The 24544-nt window shown below is 47.6% G+C and overlaps 1 protein-coding gene across 1 annotated transcript; it reads right to left on the bottom strand.

The window, feature by feature from the left end:
* Window positions 1-7569: 7569 nt before the first annotated feature.
* On the bottom strand, window positions 7570-23001 carry LOC137306688 (zinc-binding protein A33-like). The gene is made up of 7 exons (XM_067976029.1): window positions 22735-23001; window positions 20806-21005; window positions 19755-19800; window positions 13548-13772; window positions 11427-11449; window positions 10377-10492; window positions 7570-8308 (listed from the first exon to the last, which is right to left on the bottom strand). The coding sequence occupies exons 1-7, from the start codon at window positions 22999-23001 to the stop codon at window positions 7785-7787; spliced, it is 1401 nt and encodes a 466-aa protein (XP_067832130.1). The 3' UTR covers window positions 7570-7784.
* Window positions 23002-24544: the final 1543 nt, after the last annotated feature.

Below are 24544 nucleotides of genomic sequence, written 5' to 3'. Positions count from 1 at the left end.
TGCACTGAGGTACGGCAATCTGAGGCCTCTCACCCAGCACGTTCCAAGTCACAGCTGCCAGGTCAACTTCAGCTTTTGCTTGCGGGTGTTTTTTTTTGTTTCACAAAATACGTCCTTCGCGTCTGTGTTGCGAAAGGTTGTCTCTTCTTACGTGACATCTCAGGTTTACGACTAAATTTTCTCTGCGGTACCTGTAGGGGTGATGGTGATGGGCGCAGAAGGACAGAGCGAACATAGCCTGCATGACCGCCCAGCCAGCCGGACTTAATCAGGTGTCAGCCGTGGCTCAGTGGGTATAACTCTCGGCTCATGAGTCAGAAGGTCATGGGCTCAAGTCCCCACTCCAGAGGCTTGTGCACATAATCCTGGTGCCGGTACTGAGGGAGTGCTGCACTGTCGCAGGTACCGTTCTTCGGATGAGATGTTAAACCGAGGCCCCGTCTGCCCTCTCAGGTGGCTGTAAAAAATTCTGAGGCCACTATTTCAAACAAGAGCAGGGGAGTTCTCCCTGGTATCCTGGCCAATATTTATCACTAAAACAGATTATTAACAGGTCATTATCACATTGCTGTTTGTGGGATCTTGCTGTGTGTAAATTGGCTGCTGCGTTCCCTACATTACAACAGTGACTACATTTCAAAAGTACTTCATTGGTTGTAAAGTGTTTTGGGTCACCCTGGGGTTGTGAAAAACGCTATAGAAATGCAAGTCTTTCTTTCTTTGACACACTCCCAGGGACCTCCTGCAAAATGCCCACACACACCCAGAAAACCCCTGCAAATACTGACACATTCCCGTGGAGCTCCTACAAATACTGACATTCTCTGGGGCCCGCTGCAAATACTGGCACACTCCCAGTCCTAACTTCAGACTCAACGGGAAACAAACCATTCATTGCAGAAAACATTTTAGTTTGTTAATTAGTGTACAGCAACAAAAATAAAGTTAATAAAACCAACAGATACAAAAATCAAAAGACAGACAAAATTTGATGATGTAACAGGCACCCTTGAAAAATCTGTGCATAGGTTTGGGGTGAGGGGATTAACTCGTTCTGGTACACTGTGGTGCGCTATTCATTACCTGGCAGGAATATGGAAGCATACAGCACAGAAGCTGGCCATTCAGCCCATCCTGCCTGTGCCGGCTCTTTCAAAGAACTGTCCCCCTGCTCTTTCCCCTCAGCCCTGCAAATTTTTCCTTTTTAAGTATTTATCCAATTCCCCTTTTGAAAAGTTACTATTGAATCTGCTTCCACCGCCCTTTCAGGCAGCGCGTTCCAGATCACAACAACTCGCAGAGTAAAAAAATTTCTCATCTTCCCCCTGGCTTTTTTTTGCCAATTACCTTAAATCCTCTGGTTACCGACCCTCCTGCCAGTGGAAACAGTTTCTCCCTATCTACTTTATCAAAACTCCTCATAATATTCAACACATAATTACATGGAGGAAGCTCATTGTTGTGACATTTTTTTTTTGCCTGGTTTGAATTGCTTTCCTCTCCTCAGGAGTTTAGCAATTGGGCAGGTTTGGAGGCGTGAGAGAGTCGTCTCTTCGGGAATCGCGAGATCTTAGTTAAACGGTGGCTCCGCTTTACCTGCCTCTTAAGCTGGGAGTGTCCGCACTACGACTGCGAGCCGCACACCTGAGCCCTGCTTTATCTGACCCGCGTCGAGTAGGCAACTCAGTTCAATTTACCGCTCCTACTCTCTGGTTTGTCCTGTTTGGATCTCGTGGGGGTGGAGGGGCCCTTCTTAGTCCTAAGCTAGAGCACCGAGATCTTTTAGCAGCTCGAGTGTCAGCCGTGGCTCAGTGGGGAGCACTCTCACCTGAGTCATAGGTCATGGCTCCGAGTCCTACTCCAGAGACTTGAGCAGAAAATCTAGGCTGACACTCCAGTGCTGCACTATCTGAGGTGCCGTCTTTCGGATGAGACGTCAAGCTGAGGCTCCCTCTGTCTTCTTGGGTGGATGTAAAAGATCCCATGGCACCATTGGAAGAGGAGCAGGGGAAATTCTCCCCGGTGTCCCATCACTAAAACAGATTATCTGGCCATTATCTCGTCGCTGTCTGTGGCAGCTTGCTGTGCGCAAATCAGCTGCCGCATTGCCTACATTGCAAAACTTTTTAAAAAAAGACTTGATTGGCTGTGAAGCGCTTTGGGACGTCCTGAGATCGCCAAAGACGCTGCAGAAATGCAAGTCTTTCTTTTTCTTTCATATCTGGCAAAACAGGGGATCTGAAACTTTTAAAAATGAGACTCCAGCAACCCAAGACAGGAAGAGAAAAAGCTCCAGGCTCCTGTCGTACGCACAAACCTGCCCGTCGGTGCCTGCAGCTGAGTCAGTTATTCCAGTGTTTTTGAAGCTCAGGGTTCTTTTTGCAAAGGGAAGCCCCTTCTTCTCCCCAGTGCCCCATCAGAACCACCACTTACTGTGGGAAGAGCTAGGCCCTGAAATGTCACAGATACCCCTTGAGCAGACGCTTACCGACAGCAGAAAGTCTGCCATTTCCCACACGTGAATTGTTAATTGCAACACTCACTGCCCGCCTCCCCACCTCTCTCTTACTGTAATATTTTACCCACACTTGTGTGTGTTTTTTTTTTCAGTTGTTAATTAAAAAAAGATATATATATATTATTACTGGAACAAAGAGCTCGTCTCCGAATATTACTTTCGTCTGAGATTCTGATCTTCTCTTTTAATAACGCGTCCCCTCTGGTGCTTATGATACCGATCTCGTTATTCAGATGGTGATTTTAATTTTCTTTTGTGTTTCACACTAACCACCAAACCACAATCTTTCACACATTTAAAGGAGCCTCACGCCCCTCCATTTGACACAGGATGCTGCACTCTGGCGACGCCTGCTTAATCTGCATATAGAATCATACAACAGAGATGAAGGCCCATTCGGCCCATCGTGATTGTGCTGGCTCTTTGAAAGAGCATTCCCAACAGTCCTGCTCTTTCCCCATAGCCCTGAAAATTTTTCCTTCAGAAGTATATATTCAATTCGCTTTTGAAAGTTACTATTGAATCTGCTTCCAATACCCTTCCAGGCAGCGCATTACAGATCATAACAACTCGTAACCTCTACATTTTTATTTCACTCTTCCAGTAATCTGTCCAGCATTTTGTTAACTGGTTTACTGTCTTTGAGTCCCCCCTGCATGGTGACAGCTGTGGCTCAGTGGGTTCCCTTCTCTGCTCTAGGGAGAACAATCCCAGCTTCTCCACATAGCTGAATTCTCTCAACCCTTGTACCATTCCAATAAATCTCTTCTGCACCCTCTCTAAGGCCTTGGCATCCTTCCTAAAGTGTGGTGCCCAGATTGAACACAATACTCCAGCTGAGGCCTAACCAGTGACTTATAAAGGTTTTGCATAACTTCCTTGCTTTTGTCCAATAAAGTCCAGGATCCCACATGCTTTTTAAACAGCCTTCTCAACATGTCCTGCCACCTTCAAAGATTTGTATATGTGCACCCCAGTTCTCTGAGTCAGAAGGTTGTGGGTTCAAGTCCCATTCCAGAGATTTAAGCACATAATCCAGGCTGACACTCTCAGTGTATTACTGAGGGAGTGCTGCACTGTCGGAGGTGCCGTCTTTCAGACGAGACGTTAAACTGAGGAGGAGCTGTATGCCCTCTTGGGTGGATGTAAAGGGTCCCACAGGTCAAAGAAGAGTAGGGGAGTTTTCCCCAGTGTCTTGGCCAATAGTTATCACTAAACTAGACTAGCCCAATTGCTAAATTTAAATCTGAGATAGATAGCTATTTGGCAACCAACGGTATTAAGGGATACGGGCCAAAGGCAGGTATATGGAGTTAGAGCACAGATCAGCCATGATCTTATCAAATGGTGGAGCAGGCACGAGGGGCTGAATGGCCTATTCCTGTTCCTATGTTCCTATGTTCTAAAACAGATTATCACATTGCTGTGTCTGAGACCTTGCTGTGTGCAATTTGACTGCTGTGTTTCCGATATTACCTCAGTGACTACATTTCAAAAGTTGGAGTTACATTGGTTATAAAGCACTTTGGGACGTCCTGAGGTTATAAAAGGTGCCAGTCTTTCTTTCTTATCCATTCTGTATCACACCTTTCCAGGCCAGAACCCACTCATAGAATCACATAGAGTCTACAGCACAGAAACAGGCCATTCGGCCCAACCGGTCTGTGCTGGTGCTTATGCTCCACACCAGCCTCCTCCATCTCAGCATTTCTTTCTATTCCTTTCTCCCTCATGTGTTTATCGAGCTTCCCCTTAAATGCATCTATGTTATTCGCCTCAACCACTCCTTGTGGTAGTGAGTTCCACATTCTCACCACTCTCTGGGTAAAGAAGTTTCTCTTGAATTCCCTATTGGATTTATTAGTGACTATCTTATATTGTGGAAAAACTGTAAGTCTTTCATCTGCACTTTTATGGAACTTCCGGTGCAAATCTCTCTCAGATTTACTGCACCAAACAAAGTCCTAAGAAGAAATAGCGGTTTTGGCGGGAGACAGAAAGAAAAATGGGAATGCGTACAATCTCTAAGGAAATCATCCAGATCACCTGAAAAGAAATTAACTGGTTCTTTATGGTTTTAAGGAGGATGGAGAGGAGCACCCAGATCTAGGAATGAAAGGTTTGGCTACCTTGTGCTTCAGTCATGCAAAAGTGCCAGTGAAACTCTGGATTCAGATCAGCTATCAGACACTAACACTTAGTCAGAGTGAAATCTGCTGCAGTTTGGTGTGGTGTGAATGATCAATTCAACCCACTGTCTATGAATGGTTATCCCACACCTCCCCATTTACCCTCTACAGGGCATCACAGTATTAGGAGGAGAAGGCCTTTCGGCCCATCGTGCCTGTGCCAGCTTTTTGAAAGAGCTATCCAATTAGTCCCATTCATTCCCTTGCTCTTTCCTCACGGGCCTGTAATTTTTTTTCCCTTCAAGTGTTTATCCAATTCCCTTTTGAAAGTTACTATTGAGTCTGCTTCCACCGCCCTTTCAGGCAGTGAATTCCAAATCATTACAACTCGCTGGATAAAAAAATGTTTCCTCATGTCGCCTCTGGCTCTTTTGCCAATCACCTTAAATCTGTGTCCTCTGGTTACTGACCCTCCTGCCGCTGGAAACAGTTTCTCCTTATTTACTCTGCCAAAACCCTTTATGATTCTGAACACCTCCAACAAATCTCCCCTTAACCTTCTCTGCTCTAAGGAGAACAATCCCAGCTTCTCCAGTCTCTCCACGTAACTGAAGTCCCTCATCCCCGGTACCATTCTAATAAATCTCTTCTGCACCCTCTCTAAGGTCTTGGTGTTCTTCCTAAAGTGCGGTGCCCAGATTGAACAGAATACTCCAGCTGAGGCCTAACCAGTGATTTATAAAGGTTTAGCATAACTCCCTTGCTTTTGCCTCTGCCTCTATTAATAAAGCCCAGGATCCCATATGCTTTTTAAACAGCCTTCTCAACATGTCCTGCCACCTTCAAAGATTTGTATATGTGGACCCCAGTTCTCTCTGTTCCTGCACCCCCTTTAAAAATTGTACCATTTAGTTTATATTGCCTCTCCTCACTCTTCCCACCAAAATGCATCACTTCACACTTCTCTGCATTAAATTCCATCTGCCATGTGTCTGCCCATTTCGCCAGTCTGTCTATGTCCTCCTGAAGTCTGTTACTATCCTCCACATTGTTTACTACATTTCTGAGTTTCGTGTCATCTGCAAACTTTGAAATTATACCCTCTATAGCCAAGTCCGGGTCATTAATAAATAATCAAAAAGAGCAGTGGTCCTAATACTGACCCCTGGGGAACACCACTGTATACTTCCCTCCAGTCTGAAAAACAACCATTCTCCACTACTCTCTGTTTTCTGTCCCTTAGCCAATTTTGTATCCACACTGCCACTGTCCCTGTAATCCCATGGGCTTTAGTTTTGCAAACAAGTCTATTACGTGGTACTTTATCAAATGCTTTTTGAAAGTCCACATACACAACATCAACCGCGCTACCCTCATCAACCCTCTCCGTTGCTTCATCAAAGAACTCAATCAAGTTAGGCAAACACGATTTTCCTTTAACAAATCCATGCTGACTTTCATCAATTAGCCCAGACTTTTCCAAGTGCCAATTGATTTTGTCCTGGATTATTGTCTCTGAAAATTTCCCACCATGAAAAGGAGGAAACCATGTTGCTTTGAGAGTGGGGGAAGCGGTGCATTTTTTGACTAAGACGTCTGATACAGACATCTGAAGATTCAGAGTGTCACTACTGCACTGAGTCACCCACCGAGTCAATGGCTGAGCTATGTCCGGTGAGGGCTCCCACACATGTCGAGTGCCCCATAGAAAGAAAGACTTGCGTTGATATAGCGTCTTTCACAACCTCAGGCCATCCCAAAGCGCTTTACAGCCAATGAAGTACTTTTTTTTTTGAAGTGTAGGCACTGTTGCAATGTAGGAAACGCGACAGCCAATTTGCGCACAGCAAGCTCCCACAAACAGCAACAGGATAATGACCAGATCATCTGTTTGAGTAATGTTGGTTGAGGGATAAATATTGGTCAGGACACTGGGGAGAACTCCCCTGCTCTTCTTCGAATAATGCCATTTGATCTTTTACATCCACCCAAGAGGGAAGACGGAGCCTCAATTTAACGTCTCATCCGAAAGACAGCACCTCCGACAGTGCAGCACTCCCTCAGTATTGCACTGGAGTGTCAGCCTAGATTTTGTGCTCAAGTCTCTGGAGTGGGAGTTGAACCCACAACCTTCTGACTCAGAGGCGAGAGTGCTACCCACTGAGCCTTCGCCAAGGCGAGTCACTCACCTAAACTGTCACAAACACCCAGCAGTACAATTCTAGATGTCCTTCCAGACTTGGGTTGCTTTTGCAGACAACATTAAGGTCTGTGTAACACTCAGGTGAAGTATTGGTGGGTTCAGGTCTGTCACTAGGGGAGGCAGCAGTGGTGGGTGCATGACGAATTGCACAATAGGTGTATCACACAACATTGAAGCGAATTGGAGTAAGTGTGAAATTTCCAGTTGCGTAACACACCAATTAAACCTGAGGGGTACTGAAGGATACAGTTTTGTTCAGAAACAGAAACGGCTGCGCCTACCTACCTAGTAAAATAAAACGGGTCAGCTGTGGCTCAGTGGGTAGCACTCCCACCTCTAAATTACAAATGTTGTGGGTTCAAGTCCCACTCCAAAGCACATAATCCAGGCTCACTCCGGTGCAATACTGAGGGAGTGCTGCACTGTCGGAGGTGCCGTCCTTCAGATAAGACGTTAAGCCGAGGCCCCGTCTGCCCCTCTCGGGCGGATGCAAAAAGATCCCGCAGCATTGTTTCGAAGAAGAGCAGGGGAGTTCTCTCCGGCGTCCTGGCCCAAAATTTATCCGTCAACCAACGTCACTAAGACAGATGATCTGGTCATTATCACATTGCAGTTTGTGCGCAGATTGGCTGCCGCGTTTCCCTACATTACAACAATGATTACACTTCAAAAAAAGTACTCCAATGGCTGTAAGGCGCTTTGGGACGTCCTGAGGTCGTGAAAGGCGCTATGGAAATTATTTTCTTTAAAAGTAAGAGGAGTTATCGATTCCGAGGAGACATCACAGAATGGTCAAGCGGGTGTAGAAGTCCTTACTAATTAGAAAGAGCGAAAGCTGTCACAGATAGAATACCTCATTACGTTTACTTAATGACTACACGGCGGCTCCTTGGGGTTTTCGTGGAGAGAGAGAGAGAGAGCGCCATCGCTTCCGTTAGAAGTGGCAAAGCTTGAGGACTCCGCCCACCTCTCTGCTGGGGCTGAAGAACGGGACCACCGGGCACCGGAAGGTGGTCTTGAAAGTGCACAGGAGGGTCATGCAGCTGGCGTCGTAAAAGGAGACCTGCCCCCCGTCGAAGTCCAGGTAGACGCCCACTTTGGACGGGTCAGAGTCCACGGCGAGGGGTCTCCGCCGCTCATTGTTGGCCCAGTAGTCCAGCAGCCGGCAGATGCTCCAGTAGCCGTTGGTGGGCGCCAGCTTGACGTAGCCCTTGCGGGTGCTGTGGACGCAGGTCACGCCGAGGTACCAGGCCACACAGTCCCCCACGTACACCTCCCAGTAGCACCGGCCGGACGTGAAGTGGGCGCTGGCCAGCACGGCCTGGAAACGGTTGAACCTCTCGGGGCTGTCGGGGGTGGCGGCGGCGCGCGAGCTCGAGGACTCCACCGCAGTGCAATCGCCGTTGAATTTGAGGTTGGGGTGGGCGGTGACGGGATTGAAATATAGGTTCACCAGCCCTGGGAATATCAATGAACAGAATTAGGGAAGAGGCACCATGATAGCATTCCCTCCCCCCATCCCATCCATTATAGAGTGATACACAACAGAAAGAGGCCATTCGGCCCATTGTGCCCATGCCGGCTCTTTGATAGAGCTATCCAATTTGTCCCACTCCCCTGCTCTTTCCCCCATAGCCCTGAAAATTTTTCCTCTTCAAGTATTTATCCAATTCCCTTTTGAAAGTTACTATTGAATCTGCACCCTTTCAGGCAGCGCATTCCAGATCCTAACAACTCGCTGCGTAAAAAAACATTTCCTCACGCCACTTCTGGTTCTTTTGCCAATTATCTTAAATCTGTCTCCTCTGGTTACCGACCCTCCTGCCAGTGGAAACAGTTTCTCCTTATTTATTCTATCAAAACCCCTTCATGATTTTGGACACCGCTATTAAATCTCCCCATAACCTTCTCTCCTCTCAGGAGAACACTGTTTAGTATAAGATAGTCACTTATAAATTCAACAGGAAATTCAGGAGAAACTTCTTTACCCAGAGAGTGGTGAGAATGTGGAACTCGCTCCCACATGGAGTAGCTGAGGCTAATAGCGTAGATGGATTTAAGGGGAAGCTAGATAAGTACATGAGGGAGAAAGGAATAGAAGGATATGCTGATAGGGTGAGAGGAGGCTCGTGTGGAACATAAACACCGGCATAGACCAGTTGGGCCGAATAGCCTGTTTCTGTGTAAATTCCAAATAATTCTATGTAAAGTCCCCAGTAATTGTTCTCTTCCCTCGTCTCTTAAAGGAGCTACCAGCTACCTCTTGCCGCAGTACAGCACTACGGGTACTGGTATCTCATCCAATTCCTCTTGGGCCGGCCTGAGACAGTGAGAAGGAGGCAAGCTATTCAGTCATGTTGTGCATCACGGCAGAGCCCGGATTCAGTAACTCAGTACAGACTAGGGATCAGGGATCATACCTTCGTTTACCCATTCAGCCTTCGAGGGAGCGCACAAAATTAACTACTGAACAGACCAGTGGTTCCACTTCTCCCTCTGACAGACCCCTCACATCTGCCTCCATTCATGGCGCTCTCCCCTGTACTCAGTTAAACCACTAGCTCTGACCGAGAGGCAACAGCTCCACCAATTGTTCAACTGTGAAACTGCAGGGGACAAAATTATAGACGCACACCCCACACACAATACACACACAACAGAAACACACAAAACACAAACAAACACAACCAGACAAACACAATACACAAAACACACCCATACAAACACAGACACACAAAACACAACCAGACAAACACACACAACCAGACAAACACAAAACACACAACACAAACAGGCAAACACACACACAAACATACAACACAATACAGAAAACACAAACATACAAACACAGAAACATTCCTTCTCAAGGGCAATTAGGGATGGGCAATAAATGCTGGCCTTGTCAGCAACGCCCACATCCCATGAATGAAAAAAAAACATACAAACACACATCCACACCCTCTCATACGCAGACATAAACGGCAAGGAATATTTTTCCAGTTTCTTTTAGATAGACAGTGGATGGGCAGGAGGTCTCACTCTTTCCTTTCCTTTCAAGGCAGTATAAGGACTTGTGCGCGTGTAGATACTTACATTTACCACTGAAATATCACCTGCCTCCCTCCCTATCTCAACCGACCATGCCACTGAGGACCTTAATCACACCTTTGTCATTTCCAGACCAGAGATTGCCAGCCGCCTGCTCACCAGCGTCCCGAGTTTCACCCTATAACTTCAATCCCCCTTGCGTTGAGCTTCACTGGAACAGCGTAGGAGGCCGAGGACCGAGAGGTCAGAGTGGGACGGAGAATTAAAGGGGCAAGCGATCGGTGGCTCAGGCTCCCGACTGAACGGAATCTGCGTCTGCTCTCCCCATGTAGAGGGGACCGCGTTGTGAGCAGCGAATACAGTGCACATTGCTCCTGAATGCCCGGCTGAGGCTTCTAATTCGAACAGCAGGCGACCGAGGGGCATCTATCTACCCAGCCATTCCCCCTTGAGCTAAGGGACGTGGTGTTCTTGGTACCTGGATTGACGATATCTAGCATCCTTTTCCAGGCAATGAACTGAAGGGGTCCGGTAAAGAGCTCCCATCGTGGGTTCAGCTTTGCCATGGTGGATTTCTCAAGACGTGGAATTGGCCTGCAAAGGGGTGGGAGGTAAGAGCTTAAAGATTTTAAATATAAATGCATGCTCTACAGAGCTGTGCTGCAGCAACAACAACAACTTCCATTTATACAGCGCCTTTAACGTAGTAAAACGTCCCAAGGCGCTTCACAGGAGCGATTATCAGACAAAATTTCACACCGAGCCACATAAGGAGATATTGGAACAGGTGACCAAAAGCTTGGTCTAAGAGGTAGGTTTTAAGGAGCGTCTTGAAGGAGGAGAGAGAGGCGGAGAGGTTTAGGGAGGGAATTCCAGAGCTTAGGGCCGAGGCGGCTGAAGGCATGGCCGCCAATGGTGGGACGATTAAAATCAGGGACGCACAAGAGGCTACAATTGGAGGAACGCAGAGATCTCAGGTGTTGTAGGGCCGGAGGGGGTTACAGAGAGAGAGGGAAGGGCGAGGCCATGGAAGGATTTGAAAACAAGGATGAGAATTTTATAATAATAAAAAGGCCAAAGTAATGGGACTAGAGATAAGAGAATCCTGCACACATGAGTGGCAATCTCGCCACAGAGACAGAAAGTCACGGGTTCAAGCCCCGTTCCAGGATTTGAGCTCACAATCTTCACTGACACTCCTTTATCAAGGTAGTGCAACATAATAATGGAGGTGCCGTCTTTCGAAAAGAGACGTTAAACCGAGGCCCCGCCTGCCCTCCCGGATGGACATCGGATGGCACTATTCGAAGAAGAGCAAGGGAGCTTTCCTGGTGTCCTGGCCAATATTTGTCCCTCAAAACCAACGCCACCAAAGACAGATTAACTGACCATTGTGGGAGCTTGCTGTGCGCAAATTGGCTGCTACGTTTGCCTACTTGTGGGGGAGACCAAAATCTAGGTCGGCCGGAGCCAAGGTTGGACAGAATTTATATTAAAAAAAAAGAAGAAACCAGGAACACAAGCTTACCGGGAAATTGAATCCAGCATCTCCTGCGAAACAGAGGTGGGGGAGAAGGTCATATTCAACAGAGCAACCACAATCACTTACAAACCTTAATACTATGAGACAAGTTACAATAGTCATATCCTAAATCAAAGGGCCTCGCTCAATGCCGATCCGAGAGATGACTACAGCTATACAAAGCCTTGGTTAGACCACATCTGGAGTACTGTGTACCCTTCTGGGCACCGCACCTTTAGAAAGGGCATATTGGCCTTGGAAGGCGTGCAGCGCAGATTCACCAGAATGTTACCGGGGCTCCAAGGGTTAGATTAAGAGGAGAGATTCCATAAACTAGGCTTGTGTTCCCTAGAATACAGAAGGTTAAGGGGCGAGCTGATTGATGTTTTTTAGGATTTTGAAAGGAATTGATAGGGTAGAGAGAAACTTTTTCTGCTGGTGGGGGAGTCCTGGTCAAGGGGACCTAACTTTAAAATCAGAGCCAGGCCATTCAGGAAAGTAGTTAGGAAACCCTTCACTCAAAGGGTGGTAGAAGTGAGCAACTCTCTCAATTAATAATTTTAAATCTGAGATTGATAGATTTTTGCTAGCCAAGGGTATTAAGGGATATGGAGCCAAGGAGGGTGGATGGAGTTAGGATACAGATCAGCTGTGATCTCACTGAATGGCAGAACAGGCTCGAGGGGCTGAATGGCTTCCTCCTGTTCCTGTGACTCGAGCTGGTTAAAAATGTTCAAACATATTTGCAGGGCGATGGGGAAAGAGCATGGGAGTGGGAAAACTCTTTCAAAGAGCCGGCACAGGTACAATGGGCCAAATGGCCACCTCCTGTTCTGTACCTGCTATGATACTGTGATAGGAATTGCGAGATGAAGGAAAGCCAAGGTCCATCTAGTTCGCCTTCTACCATCCTGATAGTCGCACGATACAATAATGATGGAGTTGTTGAGTAATCATGGGAATTAATCGATATCAGTTAGTCTACAACAGACCTAGAAACGAGGCGAGGAAAATCCCCAGTGGTGGAGGGCTTCGGCCTCGATCTTGCAGAAGTGGGACACATTTAGGGCTTGACAGGACTTCCACTCTCCACACGGCCTGGCCGCCCGGGCCAATTTTGCAGCCTCAGGGACGCTCGTATCATTTTCGAAGGAACCCTGGCCTCCGCTGGGGAATCTCCCCCTGAATAGGGGACGGAGAGTAGTGACTCAGAGGAGACCCATCCCATCTGATTTGTTGCCCCTGTCCGCCCAGAAGTGGGTGGAAGAAAAGTGGAGGGTCCCAACCGTCCTCCCTCCCAAGGACTTACAATCCTGGGATGTAGCACCCACATGGGTCACTTATCATGGAATAACCCCGTATGTTATACCTCGTTCTGCTACAATATCCCTCCCATGGGTTAGATACAGAGTAAAGCTCCCTCTACACTGTCCCATCAAACACTCCCAGGGCAGGTACAGCACGGGTTAGATACAGAGTAAAGCTCCCTCTACACTGTCCCGTCAAACACTCCCAGGGCAGGTACAGCACGGGTTAGATACAGAGTAAAGCTCTCTCTACACTGTCCCATCAAACACTCCCAGGGCAGGTACAGCACGGGTTAGATACAGAGTAAAGCTCCCTCTACACTGTCCCATCAAACACTCCCAGGGCAGGTACAGCACGGGTTAGATACAGAGTAAAGCTCCCTCTACACTGTCCCATCAAACACTCCCAGGGCAGGTACAGCACGGGTTAGATACAGAGTAAAGCTCCCTCTACACTGTCCCATCAAACACTACCAGGGCAGGTACAGCACGGGTTGGATGCAGGTTAAAGCGTCACCACCCAATGATATGCCTCAGTCGCAACCTCAGAAAAGTGGCCCCTGCGGTACCGCAGTCATCCATTTCCTACCCCCACCGTCCTTCCCTGGATGCGGCTGCCCATTTAGTGCCAACTTAAGGGGCAGCTCCGTTCTCATCAGGAGCCAGCGAGCAGAGAGAGAGAGAGAGAGAGGGGCCGTTCATCCCGTCAGTCCATCTGGATTTGAACCCAAGACCCAGCATCTAACCCACTTCACCGCCCAGTTTCCCTTCTCCCGCCCCCCACCCCCGACCCCCACAAAACCAAATGAGAGTTCTTTACCTCCAGTGGGACGGAACGGTTCAACTTGCTCTGAATGTCGGCGATGGACTGCTCCAGCTCCACAATGGTAGCTCCCAGGTCCATCCGTCCCGCCTCCACTTCCTCCATTGCCGCCTGCTCCTCCACATCCAATTGCACTAAAAAAATCTCCCTTTCTTCAATTAGAAACTCTATAAGTTTTGCAAATTCTTTCCGAATTCTTGCCTTCAGCTCTTTTTTTCTCTTCTGTTGTTCGTTTTCACGGAAATAGATGGGGCGGGAGGGGGGGAAATTTTAAAAGAAAACAACACAAAGTTAATCTCTAACCTGAAGGACCCCCCCCTCCCCTCGCTCCCCCCAAAAAAAGGATTGGGGTATTTTGCATCCCCTGCTTTCTCACCCCCTCTCCCAAAGCCGCTGAGTCCTGTTGGGATTCTCGGCTCCAAGGGCAAAGGGCACCCTCCAACACCATCCTTCATGTGAGTCCACGCAGTAAGCGTTGGCCATTTGATCGTGGGGAGAGAGGGGCAAACACAACCATGCCTAAATTTTCTTCACCCGCTGTCCGCACCTGTGCTGTCCAGTGGGAGCCATTGGATAGCGATCGGGAGTGGGAAGCCCTCTCTAATCCAGGTACTGAGGCCACCCTTGGCTGAGATCAACTCACTTGGCAGAGACATAGTGATCAAACTCGGGACCTTTACTGGAATGGTACCGGGGATGAGGGACTTCTGCTATGTGGAGAGACTGGAGAAGCTGGGATTGTTCGCCTCACAGCAGAGAAGGTTAAGGGGAGATTTAATAGAGGTGTTCAAAATCATGAAGGGTTTTGATAGAGTAAATAAGGAGAAACTGTTTCCACTGGCAGGAGGGTCGGTAATCAGAGGACACAGATTGAAGATAATTGGTATAAGAACCAGAGGGGGAGATGAGGAGAATTTTTTTAAGCAGAAAGTTGTTAAGATCTGGAATGCGCTGCCTGAAAGGGCGGTGGAAGCAGATTCAATAGTAACTTTCAAAAGGGAATTGGATAAATACTTGAAGGGGAAAAATTTGCAGGGCTATGAGGAAAGAGCAGGGGGGAGAGGGACTAATTGGATAGCTCTTTCAAAGAGCCGGATCACGCACGATGGGCCGAATGGCCTCCTTCTGTGCTGTATGATTCTATGATTCTTGGAATGTAGGTTGAGTCACTTTCTGGCTCATGAGAGGAGCCTCGGGCACTGTGACTCCAATGCCACGTTTACACGATTGGAGATGGGAGGGAGAGACAAAAAGGGTTCATGCTCCTGATCAGCCAGCCAGTAATTCCCTGCTGGAAATGTACGGGAGGAAGTTGAGAGAAGGTAGGATTAGGCTCAGCTAGGAGTCAGCACTGAGGGGGCCCGAGAGCTGTTGGGTCAGAGAGGGGCTGCACAGACAACAACAGGGCTTCAAATGTGTAGCGCAAGGACGGATTAGGGATGAGAACCGGACTCACACGATGGGTACTCGACAGACATACAATGAAACTGCCTCTATCAACACAAATTTGTTATTAAGAATAATGGATACAGGCATCCATACAGGCAATAATGGATGCAGGCAAATCATAGAACCATAGAAAGGTTACCGTACGGAAGGAGGCCAAAAAATAATTTTCAGTCTTTACTCTTGAGGAGCCCAGTTGACCTTTAGGATGGGTTTCACAGCTTATGACAACTTGGCTGAATGTCCTCAAGGTCTGGGAATCGCTCCTGGTTATCAATTTATTAGGATGTACAGAACAGGACTAGACCATTTTGGTTCCATAGTTGGGAGAAATCCCATACCCTACTCTCTTGTGCCCCTCTATTCCTTTCTCTGCCAAATATCTATCCAGCTCCTATTTGAATTTGCCTACAATATCTACTATTCTCTCTATGTAATGTACTCTCGCCACTAACTTCTCATGCCTCTACATCCACTTCAACCTGGGCTCAATTCCTCCATTAAAACAACGCGGGGTGCGTTTTTTTTGTTGCATTTCTGTCCTCATTTTCTCTCCGTTAATCCAGTCCCACCACACAATCCTCCACCAGTCCAGCCTCCAGACATCTCCACAGAATGCCAGTAACACTCCTTGATCGAACCACTTGACACACTTGCTTCCCATCCCACCAGTTGCAGTTTCTCCCCTTCCCAATTTAGGAACACAGAAACAGGGGCAGGCCACTCAGCCCCTCGAGCCTGTTCCGCCATTCAATTAGATCATGGCTGATTTGTATCTTAACGCCATCTATCTGCCATGGTTCTGTAACCCTTAATACACTTCCTAACAAAAATAACAATTTGTTCTGGTTAAGACTAGCAACCCTTCTCCCTTTCAGATGAGACGTTAAGCCGAGGCCCCGTTTGCCCTCTCAGGTGGACGTAAATTACGAAGAAGAGTAAGGGAATTCTCCTCGGTGTCCTGGGCCAACATCACTAAAACAGATTATCTGGTCATTTATCTCCTTGCTGTTTGTGGGATCTTGCTGTGCATACATTGGCTGTCGCGTTTCCTACATTACAACAGTGACTACACTTCAAAAGTACTTCATTGGCTGTAAAAAATGTTGGGACGTCCTGAGGTCGTGAAAGGCGCTGTATAAGTGCAAGTCTTTCTTTTTTTCCCTGCCCAAGATGCCAAGTGAGACTGTCAGGCCAGGCTGAGGTTTGAACACTCGTGTCCAAGACAATGGCCCAGAGCCACAGCAATCCAACTAGAAGGTTGTGATCCTGCCCCTAAATTCAAGGGTTGTGTAGACTTGGATTTGCAGCCACAGATGCACAAAGCAGGGATCTACTAGGCAAGCCCCCCCCTTCGCCCCCCAACATATCAACCCACCTTGACAGTTGAGACCATCCCCTCGACACATTTCTTCACACACTGGAGCAAGTTTCTCCTTTCCTGCAACCATTCCAACATCTGCTACATATGGGCCTGGAGATAAAGGGAGGAAAAAATAAAAAGATAAGGGCTTCTTGCCTTTGGTGCAGTGGTCATTATTTGGGCAGAATAGGCAACCAAGAAAATTACAAAGGCTCCTGTCCTTATTAAGACATTTTGGGCAGGAACCAAGGACTCTTCCCTTACCGCAAATATAAGACGGCCACCAGACTGCCAGAGTCCACAAGGGGAAGTAGTCCTAAAATTAGAGCTAGGCCGTTCAGGGGTGATGTCAGGAAGCACTTCTTCACACAAAGGGGAGTGGAAATCTGGAACTCTCTCCCCCAAAAACCTGTTGAGGCTGGGCGTGTCAACTGAAAATTTCAAAACGGAGATTGATAGGCATTTGTTAGGCGAGGGTATTAAGGGATGTGGAACCAAGGCGGGTAAATGGAGTTAACATACAGATCAGCCATGATCTAACTGAATGGTGGAACAGGCTCGAGGGGCTGAATGGCCTATTCCAGTTGCTACGTTCCACGCGCTACAGTCCTCTTCTATCTTTCTTTCCCTCACACCTGGCTGTCGTCTGCTGCTCTCTTCAATCTGACACTTAGGTTCTGCAAAGAGATTTGCTACCTCTGGGGCTCAGTACTCTACAGCACCAATAGGATGGAGGGACACAGGCTTGTACCTGCAACCCCAACCCTGCCTACACACACACACACGCCAAATTCCCAATCCTATTCCTGTTGCAACGGCAAGATGCTGGCTGACTGGAGACCAGGTGCTCCCTCCCCATTATAATTGTCCCTGGTTTCCTTTACGCATTACTAGTGTGATGTCCTGTAGATCCTGAAAATGTCACCCCAGGCTTGATTATATTCTAGGCATCAAAAAAAACAGTAGATCACTTCCCAGTACCTTCAATTGTGGGGTGTCATCCCAATCACTTATAGCATTGCAGATTGCCGTCATCAGGGTTAACTCAGTCACTGTGCTTAGGCACCGGGACATCAGTGTTTTGGTTCCACGGGACGTGAACCAAACTTTAATTGACACCTACACATAATACAACAACTACATGCACCTCTTTGTCCTCTCTGCAGAAACCACAGCAAATGTTGCAGGTCAGAAGCTGCAATTGAACAAAAAAGCTCAGGGAAAGAAGGAACTTGCACTTACACAGGGACCTTCACGCCATCAGGACGTCCCAAAGCGCTTTACAGACAATGACGTACTTTTGAAGCGTAGTCACTGTTGTGATGTAGGAAACACGGCAGCCAATTTGCGCACAGCAAGCTCCCACAAACAGCAGCATGATAATGACCCAGATAATCTGTTATAGCGGTGGCGGTTGCGGGATAAATATTGGCCGGGGAGAACTCCCCTGCTCTTCTTTGAAATAGGGGATCTTTTACGTCCCACCTGAGAGGGGCAGATGGGGCCTCGGTTTAATGTCTCATTTGAAAAGACGGGCACCTCCGACAGTGCAGCGCTGCACTGGGGGGTGTAGGCTTAGACTTTGTGCTCAAGTTTCAGGAGTGGGACTGTGAACCTTCCGTCTCAGAGGCGAGAGTGTTAGCCACTGAGCCACGGCTGACAATGTACAAGTATTGGTCCTGGCAAAGCATTTGTCGCAGCGTTTGATGAGGCATAGAGTTGAAATTATAGAGAAATGTGTCAGAAGCTATTAAGCCCTAGTAGATATCCTGTGGTGTTGCTCATGATGCAGCGGAGATATAGCGCCACCTAATGGCCACAGCCGGCAACATTGGGACCTGTTTACATAGGGCGTGGCCATTGCAACTGATTACATAGTCATTTTCAATGCTAAATGTTCATACCAAAAGTGTGACCAAACATTGTGACAACAGGAAGTGAAGTTTGTGAGCAAGAAATGCACGCACACACAAGATATTTAATATAACATACAGATTAGTGAAATATGGTCTCTGAGTAGGCCTCGGAAAGTGCTAAGGGGTCTGGAGCCCCTTCCTCACATGTAACGTAACCCCCCCCCCACCACCCCCATTCAGTAACTTACATTATGTCTGCTGCTGTAAATGAATAAAACACTTTCTGCAATTTGTTTTTTTCTTTTGGCACTGTCAAAGGTGAGACTGTCGTTTGGAAGTTAGAACGGGAGTGTCAGTATTTGCAGAGGGTCTCCGGGAGTGTGTCAGTACTTGCAGGGGTTCTCCGGGAGTGTGTCATTATTTGAAGGGGGTCCCCAGGAGTGTGTCTATATTTACAGGAAGTCCCCGGGAGTGTGTCATTATTTGCAGGGGGTCCCTGGGAGTATGTCAATATTTGCAGGGGGTCCCTGGGAGTATGTCAATATTTGCAGGGGGTCCCTGGGAGTACGCCAATATTTGCAGGGAGTCCCTGGGAGTATGTCAATATTTGCAGGGGGTCCCTGGGAGTATGTCAATATTTGCAGGGGGTCCCTGGGAGTATGTCAATATTTGCAGGGAGTCCCTGGGAGTATGTCAATATTTCCAGGGGGTCCCTGGGAGTATGTCAATATTTGCAGGGAGTCCCTGGGAGTATGTCAATATTTGCAGGGAGTCCCTGGGAGTATGTCAATATTTGCAGGGGGACCCTGGGAGTATGTCAATATTTGCAGGGGGTCCCTGGGAGTATGTCAATATTTGCAGGGAGTCCCTGGGAGTATGTCAATATTTGCAGGGGGTCCCTGGGAATATGTCAATATTTGCAGGGGGACCCTGGGAGTATGTCAATATTTGCAGGGGGTCCCTGGGAGTATGTCAATATTTGCAGGGAGTCCCTGGGAGTATGTCAATATTTGCAGGGAGTCCCTGGGAGCATGTCAATATTTGCAGGGAGTCCCTGGGAGTATGTCAATATTTGCCAGGTTGGGGAACTGGGGACGGAGAGCAGATAAATGACATGTACATTTATATAATACGTCATCACTTTGTCAAAACATCTCAATGCGTTTCGCAGAGTGAATTACTTTTTTGAAGTGCAGTAACGGTTGTTATGTAGGCAAACACAGCAACCATTCTTGCACCAGCAACGCAATATAAACAGCAAGGAGACAAATGAAACGTTAATCTGTTTTTAGTCAAGGGAGGAATGTTGGACAGGACACTGGGAGAACTACCCGCTCTTCTTCCAAAAGGAGAGAGATTGCAACGTCCATCGGAACCACCGGAGCGGGCAACTGGAAATTTGTCTTAGCATCTCGTCTGAAGAGCTGATCTCATGGCAAAGTAGTGTCATTTACAATTGCTGGGAGCGACCAGCAGCCTTATTTAAAAAAAAAACAAACATTAAAATTAGCCATGGCTCTTTAAGAGAGTTCTGCTTACCGGGAATTCTTCAGTTAATTCATGAGCTAGTAGAACATCACAAGACCTAAAAACCAGAGCAAATAAAGATACGTCAAACATTCCCTCAGCAATAGGTCAATGCCCACTATTCCAGCCTGGCATTTTTTGTTTTAAGCGTTTGTTCTTGGGATGTTCGTGATGCTGACAATGGCTGCATGCACTACTATGTTTTGTACAACTGAGTACCTTGCTAAGCCAGTTCAAGGGGCATTAAGAAAGAAAGACTTGCATTTCTATAATGCCTTTCACGAACTCAGCAGCCAATTTTCTCACAGCAAGCTCCTACAAACAGCAATGTGATAATGACCCAGATCATCGTTGATTGAGGGAGAATTTCGCTGCTCTTCTTCAAATAGCGCCAAGGGATCTTTTACGTCCACCTGAGGGGGCAGACGAGGCCTGGGTTTCTCGTCTCATCTGAAAGACAGCACTGTCTGACAGTGCAGCGCTCCCTCAGTACTGCACAGGGAGCGACAGCCTGGATTTTGTGCTCGAGTCTCTGGAGTGGGACTTGAATCCATGACCTTGCGACTCAGAGGCGAGAGTGCTACCCACTGAGCCACTTTAGGAAGCTGGAGAGGATTTTTCCGCAAGTATTTCCTGAATTGGCCGCAGGTTATTCCTGGAGTGGAGGTGTTGGAGAAGCATGGTGTGGTCAACCATGTCAAAGGCTGCAGAGAGGTCGAAAGAGGAGTGGAAATCTCATTGGAGAGATTCAAACAAGATGGGCACGAATATGGGAGGCAAAACATGCTGGCTCAACGACCACTACCTTACTCTGGATCTTTTTACTGCAACAACTTCCATTTAACGTAGTAAAACATCCCAAGGCACTTCACAGGAGCGATTATCAGACAAAATTTGACACCGAGCCACATAAGGAGATATTAGGACAGACGACCAAAAGCTTGGTCAAAGAGGTAGGTTTTAAGGAGCGTCTTAAAGGAGGCGAGAGAGGCAGAGGGGTTCAGGGAAGGAATTTTAAGCAAAATCTCAGGGCGGTGTGCCACGACTAATCAGTTGCCTTTACCTGTGCGCTCTCGATAACCTACATAAGTTGCAGAGGATCTTGTGATCGGTCCTGCAATACACTGTCATGGGTTTCTGGTGTTTCTCACACCTCTTCGGAACTGAGCGACCGTGGGAGTTGGAGGCAGACTTAATTTCCTGCAGTTTCTCAACTAAGTTTGCAGCCAGGAAGTTCTTGGTGAAGTTTTTATTCGGGAAAGTCTGCACGCAAAGATGAAACAATTAGCAATAAAGATTGTTCGCACTTACTCAAGCCTCGATAAGACCAGTCTATATTTCAATCAAAGCTATGTTTCTGCAATCTGAGAGACAACTGGGTCATTGTGGGGGGATGTCATGACGTGAAGTTACGTGGACACTGCACAGTGTTGTTGCTGGGATTTCAGTAAAGCACAATGGTGGTAACTCCCTGCTGTGCAACCCTTTTACTCTATATTGCTCTCGATTCCCTCAATTCGCCTGTCACTCCAACACTATCTTTTCAAACTGGGGGCCCTGGACCCTAGGGAACCGGTAGCCAAGCTGTGTGCCATGGGCCATATGCAGTTCCCCGAGCTCTGGCAATCTGGCACTCGAAGGCCAGCCAACTCAGTCCTGTTTGCGCAGATCTCCCTTGGCATCACTCACTGTGTGACATCTGAAGTGCAATGGCTAAAGGGTAACGGGAAGTGAGCAGACAGTGACAGGGTGACGGGAGGAGAGTGATGCAAGTAAGCGTGACAGGGTAATAGTGTGACTGGAAGCAAGTGTGTCAGGATGAAGGAATGACAGGATGAACATATGACAGACAGGAAGTGTGACAGGATGAAAGTGTGACAGGAAGCAAATGTGACTGGATGATAGTTGACAGAAAGCAAGTGTGATGCGATGATAGCTGACAGGAAATAAGTGTGATGGGATAGTGTGACAGGAAATAAGTGTGATGGGATAGTGTGACAGGAAATAAGTGTGATGGGATAGTGTGACAGGAAATAAGTGTGACGAGATGATAGCTGACAGGAAGTAAGTGTGATGCGATAGTGTGACAGGAAATAAGTGTGACGAGATGATAGCTGACAGGAAGTAAGTGTGATGCGATGATAGTTGACAGAAAGCAAGTGTGACGAGATGATAGCTGACAGGAAGTGTGACGGGATAGTGTGACAGCAAATAAGTGTGATGGGATAGTGTGACAGGAAATAAGTGTGATGGGATAGTGTGACAGGAAATAAGTGTGATGGGATAGTGTGACAGGAAATAAGTGTGCCGGGATAGTGTGACAGGAAGTAAGTGTGACGGGAAGTAAGTGTGACGGGATAGTGTGACGGGAAGTAAGTGTGACGGGACGGTGTGACGGGAAGTAAGTGTGACGGGACGGTGTGACAGGAAATAAGTGTGATGGGATAGTGTGACAGGAAGTAAGTGTGACGGGGTGGTGTGACGGGAAGTAAGCGTGATGGGATGGTATGGGAAGTAAGTGTGACGGGACGGTGTGACGGGAAGTAAGTGTGACGGGGTGGTGTGACGGGAAGTAAGTGTGACGGGATGGTGTGACGGGAAGTAAGTGTGACGGGACGGTGTGACGGGAAGTAAGTGTGATGGGACGGTGTGACGGGAAGTAAGTGTGACGGGGTGGTGTGACAGGAAGTAAGTGTGACGGGATGGTGTGACGGGAAGTAAGTGTGACGGGGTGGTGTGACAGGAAGTAAGTGTGACGGGATGGTGTGACGGGACGGTGTGACGGGAAGTAAGTGTGACGGGACGGTGTGACGGGAAGTAAGTGTGACGGGGTGGTGTGACAGGAAGTAAGTGTGACGGGGTGGTGTGACGGGACGGTGTGACGGGAAGTAAGTGTGACGGGACGGTGTGACGGGAAGTAAGTGTGACGGGACGGTGTGACGGGAAGTAAGTGTGACGGGACGGTGTGACAGGAAGTAAGTGTGACACCTACCTGCCTGCACTCGGGACAGGAGTAGCCGCTCCCAGCCCCTGCTGTGCCCCCTGAGGCGCCCCGCCCCCTACTGTTCGCCCCTCCCCCTCTCCCTCCCGCCACTCTCCGCTGCCGTTCCCGGCTCTCCCACACGTGCAGGATGCAGCCCTGACAGAAATTGTGGCCGCACTTCAGAATGACGGGCTCCTGAAAGAGTTCGAGGCAGACGGAGCAGATCAGCTCCCTGTGGAGGGCGCTCTCCACGCAACAGCCTCTCGCGGCCGCCATCTTGCTGAGGGAAGAAAGCCGATGGGCGAGAGGCGCGCACTGCGCATGTCGAGGTGACGGCTACGTAAGTGAAGCAAGGAATCCTGGGATTTGCAACATCGGGTACCGCGCATGCGTTGTGGGTACTTGGTTTCCCCCCCGCCTCCTCCCGTAGTAAGTAATAGAGGCATTGCGCTGACGTCATCGGCTGACGTCAGTGGGCGGCCATGTTTGATACAGGCTTGTTTCAGCTTTTCAACCCCCTCAACTCCCATATGAGCTCAGCATTATTTCCTTAAATAAAATTATATATATATTTTTTTTAAAGCCTTAATTAGATGATTGAACATTTTTAAATGCTGGAAATCTGAAATAAAAGCAATAAATTCTAGGAATTACATCACACAGTAAATTAATCAGCATCTGAACATAGGAACAGCCCCTCGAGCCTGTTCCGCTATTCAATTAGATCTTTAAGACAATAGGATAGACGAAGAGAAGATGTTTCCACTTGTGGGGAGTCCAAAACTAGAGGTCATCGATATAAGATAGTTACTAATAAATCCAATAGGGAATTCAGGAGCAACTTCTTTACCCAGAGAGTGGTGAGAATGTGGAACTCGCTCCCACATGGAGTAATTCAGGCAAATAGCTCAGATGCAATTAAGAGAAAGCTGGATAAACACATGAGGGAGAAAGGAATAGAAGGATATGCTGATAGGGTGAGAAGAACTAGGGAGGGAGGAGGCTCATGTGGAGCATAAACACCAGCACAGACCAGTTGGGCCGAATGGCCTGTTTCTGTGCTGTAGACTCAATGTAACTCGATCATTGCTGATCCGTATATTAACTCCATTTACCTTGCCTTGGTTCCCTAACCCTTAATACCGCTGCCGAACAAAAATCGATCAATCTCAGTTTTGAAATTTTCAATTGAACCCCAGCCTCAACAGCTTTTTGGGGGGAGAGAGTTCCAGATTTCCACCACCAAGGTGGGATTCTTCATCAGTACCCAGTTCTGATCATGATGTGGAGATGCCGGTGATGGACTGGGGTGGACAAATGTAAGGAATCTTACAACACCAGGTTATAGTCAATAACCTGGTGTAGTAAGATTCCTTACAGTTCTGATCAGACTGCTCCTTGAGTAATGTCGAATTCTGATTACTGAGATTCAAGGGAGACGTTCAAGCAAAAAGCAGATGCTGGGAATCTGAAACATTTACAGAAAATGCTGGACACGCACAGCAGGCTAGTCAACATCTGTGGAGAGAAAGACATGTTAACATTTCAGGTATGGACGCTTCTTTAAAACTGGAAAATAAGAGGCAGACAGGCATATTAACATGATCATACAAAGGGAAATGTATATAAAATACAGACCAGCCCAAAGTGGAATGATCTAACTTTAGTCAAGTAATGGACAGAATCATTAATTTTGCACTGTAGTTTTAAGTTGTGTGATTCACTGGGGCAGAAAGCACAGAAAGAGTTCCTTTTTTCCCCTCCCTTTTAGCTTTCTCAACTACATACCTTAAAATCGTAAGTGTTTGCGAGTCCCATA

This window comes from Heptranchias perlo, chromosome 44 (assembly GCF_035084215.1).
Source record: "Heptranchias perlo isolate sHepPer1 chromosome 44, sHepPer1.hap1, whole genome shotgun sequence".
NCBI classification, from domain to species: Eukaryota; Metazoa; Chordata; class Chondrichthyes; order Hexanchiformes; family Hexanchidae; genus Heptranchias; species Heptranchias perlo.
This window is presented reverse-complemented; position numbering and strand designations above follow the sequence as displayed.